At 38.6% G+C, this 7,653-nt stretch overlaps 1 protein-coding gene across 1 annotated transcript; it reads left to right on the top strand.

Annotated features, from left to right (window-relative positions):
- Positions 1-3,686: 3,686 nt before the first annotated feature.
- On the top strand, positions 3,687-5,473 carry LOC118331037 (T-cell surface antigen CD2-like). The gene has a single exon (XM_035665799.1). It carries the CDS (start codon positions 3,890-3,892, stop codon positions 4,907-4,909), a length of 1,020 nt encoding a protein of 339 aa, XP_035521692.1. The 5' UTR covers positions 3,687-3,889; the 3' UTR covers positions 4,910-5,473.
- The last annotated feature ends 2,180 nt before the right edge of the window (positions 5,474-7,653 follow it).

Raw genomic sequence — 7,653 nt, 5'->3', positions numbered from 1 at the left:
TGTCACATTATGTGACTATGTCATCAGGCACAAGTTCATTTTCATTACAGCTCGGTTCCTCTTCTCCATCTCTGACAGTCATCTGGTATGAGGAAATACTTCCGCAGAGGAGGCGAAGACAGGAAACACAGTGAATGGAGGAGCAGAAGTGAGCAGAATCACGACAGTTGTTTTCTTCTACCATTGTAACAGATGGAGATGATCATAGATATGACACAATCACAAGCTCTTTAATGTCCAACAGCTAATATAATAAAAAGGTGCTACTGAGCAAATCCTGTCACTTAAGAAGCCTTATTATTTATTTCCTGTCAAGCAAACTAATCCTGGTCATTATGTCCCTTGTTGCTGGTTATTTAAATGGATTTTTATAGAGGTGCTATGAGATGGAAACATGTTTCAATGGGAAAAAATATTTGTAGGTTAAAATTCAGACAGTGTTTGATTTGAACTTTTATAGAGTGGTGTTATGAGTGTCTCCAAATCTTTGTACTGTGCGGGCTGTAAGTATTAGGGCAGTGACATGTTTTTCATAGTTTTGGCTCTAGTCCAGCACATTGAATTTGAAATGAAACACTTGCTATGTGGTTGAAGTGGTTTCTACTTTGCAGGGACTGGAGTAGGGGTTTATATGAAAATGTATACAATGTCTCATGGTTTATGGGTATTAGGCCTACAGGGTAGATAATGTATTTCAGAGTCATACCCCTAATCAAATTCTCTGAAAAAAAAAAGAAAAAAAAAGAAATCCAGTATCTGGGACTGTTGCAGGTTTGTAATAAGCCCTTCTACCTACCTGCCTACCTGCACACCTTCTGTCTGTGCACTCATTGCATGAAAATGTGTTTTTTGGAGGAGTGGCTTTGAAGAGAGGCCTGCAAGGAGGGGTTAGGATTTTTTTGGCTGTAGACTTAAAAATGTAACATTACCCACCCTAGTTAACGTGTTTACCTCTTATTCTTTTTTCTTCAAATACATTTTTCATAAAGGCAAAACAAAACTGTACGAATACTTAAAAATTGGCCTCCACGCCAAAATATTCTGGGTTATATTCATCTCCTACAGTCTCTAAGAATCTGAAATGTCCTGGTGAGCAATTTTCCTCTTAATTTGTTATTAGCGATGGTGTTTGTTTTGTGAGAATTGAGATCCACGGGTATACAATTAATGGGAAGCAGATGGATCATGGCTTGCCTATAAAAAGAAAGAGAAATGTTTTCATGTTCCCAATGCACTGATCTTGTGCTGGTGGTGCTGACACAACTGCTATGGGGATTGAAACTGGGAAAGTAAAAAGCTGGATCAGTAAACTCTTCCAGCTGACAACCTTCAAGGAATTCCTGCCAGGTACAGTATTGCAGACATTGATTTGAATAGGTTGGAGAGTTGGGAATAGACACCTTCTTTGGTTTATCAGCTTTGATTTGAAACATACCATAATGTTTGCTTTGCTTTTTCCCTTTGTCTGAGAACCTGCTGCTTTCACACGCACGCACACGCACAGACATTAACACACATGCTCCTATTTGTGAGCTGGCAGGGAAAATTCTTGGAGATATAATCTTTACAACATTTGTAACAAGGAATTCATTGCATTCAGCTCTCAGTACGCCCCCTCTGAATAGCTAACATTTTACATCAATCTATTCCCCCAGGGTAGGAAAAAGTGTAATGATGGTGAAACTAAAAGAAACAGGTGTTCTCCTAGCTACGGGTATCTTTGAAGGTGCTGAGAGTTACAGAAAAATTGTGAATCACTGCTAATTGCATGAAATTATAGTTGTGTGGTGCAAAATGAACTCATTCTACAGCTCAAGTTATAGTAGTACTTTGGAGGGATGTAGAGGCCATGAATTATAGAATGACAAGGGTATTTCTAGATGTTAGCTGAACAATGACTCTGGTTTACTGGAAATGCTGTAGGGGATTTACAGAAAGCGCACTTGATTATGATGATTGGGGTACATTTCAAAAGCAAATTTTTAATTCAATCACATGAAAAAAATTCCAACTCAGTTTCAGATCCGCCAAATTAAAGTACAAAAGAAAATGTGCCACTTGGAGACTTGTTGGATTAAAACCACTGAGCTCAATGTGGTCAGAATACTGGCATTGCCTTGAGCCTCTGCTATTGTTTGTAAAAAGTAAAAGACTGCTGCAGGGCTTTCTGTACAACAGCTCTTCTCTCAAGAGAAGATTTATTGAAATGATTTAATTTTATTTTTAATTGACAGCACCGTCTCTAATTGCAAAATACACATACTCTATAGCTGAGCTGCTCAACTAAAGGCACCAGAACAAAAGCATTTGCAACAGATATTTACATGAGAGGGTGGCCTCTCATTATTCAGTTGCTTTATCAGAAAAGGCAGCCGTGACTAAACCAATTCAGAGTAGACAATAAAAGTCATTTGTATTATTTGACAGGCAAAAACCAATATCTAGGATAAATAATGCAAAAGCCAGCCAGGAAAAATATCTAGCTGATGATAAATCTTGGAACTCCTTTCATAATATTTCAGTAACGTAATATACTATCTTAATTTGATAAAATATTATACAGTGTATTGCTGGCTGCATAATACATAATGGGGGCCCCTTGGGTCAGAGAGATTTTGATTGGATTGACATGATTCGCGGGGCCCCACACAATTGCATGTTCAGTGTATAGGGTGGGCTAGTACAATAGGTAGCCACACAGTTACTCTCTCAAAGGGATCTTAAACGTGCTTCTAGTGACTGTCAAAGCTCCATCAGACTCTCCAGCGGAGATACTGAGAATTTGACGTTAGCTTCTCATGGCTGGCAGCCTCCTACAGTCGTTTTTAGGAGACAATGAGGTTGTAGTTATCCTTTAATGTCATGTCTTATATACTAGTGTGAATACATACTACAAGTTTAAGTGGTTTGAGTTACTAGCCCACTGGCTTACAAATGTAGTCAGCAGATGGACTTTATCTGGCTCAGTTGATGGTCAAAGCAGGAAGAGTTGTTAACCCCTAACCTGATGTCAGCCAAACCCTACCTATATCTCATACCTCCCTATTTACTGCCCTTTATTATTATTTTCCTTTTTTATTGGATATTCATACAATTTGCATTAGTTTTATACATGAGGATGACAGGGAATAGCTTTTCAAATGCTTGTACCTAAATAAAATGTTTAACAAAGTGTCACTTCTGTATTACTCTGATATAGCCTGTTCTTTTTTCCTATTGTATGTGTCGTTGAAAAAAAATAATATTCCAAAAGAATAAATCAATTTCATGTAGCCTATGCCAGTGCATGTTTTTTTTTTAAGTTGAGCATTATACATTACCCCAACAACTCAACAGAGTTGAGTATGGTTAACAAACCAGACACTGAGTATCTATAAATTATAACTACTATTTAACAATATAGTATAATTAATTAATTATTAACAACTTATGATACATTTAGTTTATTTAATTTAAACAAATTTCATGTGGTTTCAGTGGTTTATTCAGCAATGTTTTGACCACAGTTGTTTTGCCATCAGGTCACGCTTGGAATTATTGCACTGAATGACGACATATTTCCAAATATATTTCTGTGAACTCTTCATGTGACACCTTTGGCACTGCTTTTCTGTCATCTTCAGAGAACTGAGAGCAGACTCTTGACTAATAGTTTCCTTCCTACTTAAGATTCACTTCTTTTTTTTAAGGGCTTGAAGTTTGTCATATATTTTCCAGTCATATTCTGGGTTGCAAATTTAACAGTTCATCTTGAAAAGACTGCTTCTCGATCAGGGCTTAAAAATCAGCAGACTGACTTGGAACAAATTTTGACTAAGGACCTAGGAAGGAAATAATTAAAAGCTCAATTGATTATTATAAGGATACCTTGGTCTACTCTTTGTATATTATGGCATCTTTTGCTGCACTTGGTCTTATCATTCTGTTGGAATTCATCAACCTCTCAGCAGCAAACAAGGACACCTGTGAACTCTATGCAGCTGTTGGGCAGAGTCTGACTCTGCCTTTGAACTACAGACTGGAAAACTTACATGTGCTGAGATGGACTCATAATAACTCAATCATTTTCTACAGAGAGAAAGGCAAAGTGTCTATTGGAAAACCAGCAGACGTCTCTGCAACCGGATCTCTTTTGCTGAAGACCCTACAGTCCTCAAGTGCTGGGGTTTACGTAGCAAATGTGCTGAATCCCAATGGTACACTGGCTGTATCATGGACTGGTCGTCTCTGTATGATGGACAAGGTATCCAAACCTCAACTCACTTATCGCTGTGACTTTAAGTCTAGCGCTGTTAATCTAAATTGCTATGTAGATAAACCTCAGGGTTTGGTGTTCTCATGGACACTCGATGAAAAGACCTTAACAAGCGAAACAAGGCAAACATTGAGCATATCATTGGCACAGCTGAAAGGAGAGAGGGACTTTTCATGTAGTGCGGCAAACAAAGTCAGCACTCAGAAGAGTGACACTGTCCGTCCAACCTGTAAAAGTCCATCACCGTCGCCACCACCTTTGCTCTGTTTTACATCCAAAACTGTTTTGGCAGCAGTAGCAGGAGGAGCTGGTCTGATTCTGCTTTTGATCACTATTATCATCATATTGTGTTGCTGCTACAGATGCAAGAAAAACCAAATGAGACTCAAAGATACAGGGGGGCTCAGGATGCTTTCTCTAAGCAAACGAGAGCCGGAATCCATCAGCCCGGACTATGAGACTATGCACCCGTCTGAGGACTCTCCACCTGTGAGCCCAGAGCCTCTACCCAGAACCTGTTATGAGAGTGTTTCTGAGCCCGAAGCTCAGACTGAAAGCATGCCTCCTCCACATTTATCCACAGCTGCGGAAGGACAACAACCTTCACCGGTGCCGAAGCCGAGGACGAAGAGCCCCCAGGCACCAAACATCTGAATGTGGAAATAAGCACTGGAGGAAGAACAGGAATTAAGACAAAGAGACATGTTTTGTATTTGTTTTGGTTTTTTTTAATTTTTTTTTTTGGGGGGGGGGACGACAACTGAACCAAAATGAACAAAACCATTTCAATAAATAGAATAAATGGGCTTAATCATGGTGTGCTGTGGGCTTGGGAAGGAGAACCTGAGGTAGCTATATTTTCTTTTCTTGGCAAATTTAAATGTGATATCATGGCTTATCTGTGCTAAATTTTTATTGTGGTGTTGTGGTAGTGGTGTTAAGGGTTGTACAATGATACAAGAAACTGTTCCGGGTGGATTTCTATATTGTTCATGGTGTGAATAAAGCAATTTCCAGACAAAAAGATATATTTTTACAATCAATTGTTGATATAGTATTAAAGCGTAAGCTGTCAGCTCTTTTCAACTTTTTTTATTTTGTCAGCTCTTTCCAACTTCTCTAACCCTGTCTGTGGAACTCAGCCCCAAGCTCATTGGTTCCAACCAAATAGTTTTGAGCACAGGCAAAATTATTTTATTAAAAGAAAATAAAGGCGCACTGTGGTTTTTTATCAAACATTTAAATTAGTAGATTGTGTGTTTGACTAATTTCAGCAACGGATTAATACATGTTTGGTGCTCTAGCAGGTATTTCCAGCACCAGGATGGTGTGTGTGTGTGTGTGTGTGAGAAAACAGAAAACATAGCCATGAGTATTATATTCCATTTCTGCAAACAGATGCTCCTAAATGTTACACACTGGACTTTTTAAGTTTGTTTTTGTAAAAATAATTTGGTATGGTTTGAGAACTAGCACAAAAAGACATCATAGACAAATATGAAAAACCTGTTTTTACCTCTTCTGTCTGAGACACAATGACATTTTTAACAGCTCCACTGATAATTGCATACACTGTAATCTTTCAAAAACAATCGGGTTTACTGTAATCACACTGTATGTTTACATGTATGCTGTTTAAAATGAATAAGGTTGTCAGAAACGATCTTACATCTCATATGTGTATATAAAACTACATTAAGCAGCTTATCTGTGTCAAACACAGCCCTTTGTTCCAGCTTCTTATATGTCAGCATTCTTGCACTTATTAAAATTTGCTTGCTTGCAAGAAGTTATTAAAGGGAAAAAAATCAATAGAGGAATGGATTAGCAAAGGCAAATATCTATTATCTCCAGTGGGTAAATGATAATCCACACATGAAAGTGTTTGCAGTCTCGCCTAATGCTGTGTGACAGCCACATAATGGAATCCCCCTGAGCGTCATCGCCTAAAACTTACAAGCCAATGTCATCTTTTGTCAGTCCCTGCTCCACTCCTGCTCGCTTTACATGGCTGAAATTTCAGTCCAGCCGGCAGGGATTTGGCAGTGAAGCTGGTATCTGCTCCTGGAACAATGCCATTTGTCTTTCTTGAGAAACACTGAGACTTGGCTGGCAATGCGCCTCGTCACTTCCCCTCACAGATAAAGGCAAAACACGCACATACATAGACATACTGTATTCTCACATACAGTACACACACACACACACACACACGGGACCATATTTCATGATACAACTTAATGAAACACATGTAATATGCCTTTGCCAGATCTGCCCTGGAAATGGAAGGGAAATACTTCTGAAATGTGTTTAATCAGTGGATCTTGGAGTCTAGAGGATATACCCTTTTGATCTTGGAGTGTGTGTGTCCAGGAAAAGGGTCAATTACCCATGGAAACTATTTATACTTATGTCAGATAATTCGTATTACAGTTCTCTTGTTGTCACAGGCTGCCAAGTCTGGGGAAAGTACAAACCAAATCAGAAAATCAGAGGTCAGCCAGTGTGGTGGCCTTTTCATCAGATTTGTCTGAAAATACAGGGATGATTATGACCTATTAGCATTCTTGAGCCAACTTAGCACTGGTCCTTTTTCTGAAACTTAGAGAATGCAAAGCAGTGAGTTAGCTGAAGCCACAATCATCCAATCAGTCCTCAGTTTATTGAGAATGTGGCCAATTTAAACAGAAATATAATGAGTTTGAAAACCTTTAAAAGTAATTTAATGTGGAAACCGAGTACAAAGCTTAGGTTGTTGAACACAGGACAAAAAAGTGCTAAATCCCTTTTCAAATGTCCCATTAAGAATCAAATTCACAGTATCTGTAAACACTTTGATCCTATTTATTTGTTCTAATCAATCTGTATACCTCACACTTTGGTTTACACACTTTCTTTCACACCACACATGCAATTTGTGGACTGGCTCTGCACAGTCTGTGGCTGTCTGCAACACAGCAAATCTATTTCACAAATTTGCTGAGGAATCAGGCTGCACTGATTTTCAGGAGGCAAAATACTTTCCAGACCTCAGCAAGATTTTGTGCCTCATAGACAGTGGATGTCTGAGGACAAAGAAGGAGTTTTCTAACATCAGACGACTCTAATCTGCGTTGTTAATAGATTGTATCAAAGCATGTAAGTAAGTACCTGAAAGTATAAGCAATTGTAGCTGAAACATAATTCCAACTAGGAGGCCAAACAATTGTTAATTGTGCAATAATTTCTTGGTTACTTGGGGGCAGCAGAAACAAGCTGTGACCACTAACATGTCATCACTTTTTAAATTGGTATGGCGAATTTCCAGCTGTTATAAAGCAACATTAAAATTCACTGGAGCTGTGTTTCTGTTCACCTGATTAGTGTAGGTCTCACTTTCTTGTAGCTTTGTTTTTCTC

This window comes from Morone saxatilis, unplaced genomic scaffold, assembly GCF_004916995.1.
Source record: "Morone saxatilis isolate NCDOM2014 unplaced genomic scaffold, NCSU_SB_2.0 Contig2, whole genome shotgun sequence".
NCBI classification, from domain to species: Eukaryota; Metazoa; Chordata; class Actinopteri; family Moronidae; genus Morone; species Morone saxatilis.
The sequence above is the reverse complement of the archived record's forward strand: the minus strand, read 5'-3'. Positions and strand labels throughout refer to the sequence as shown.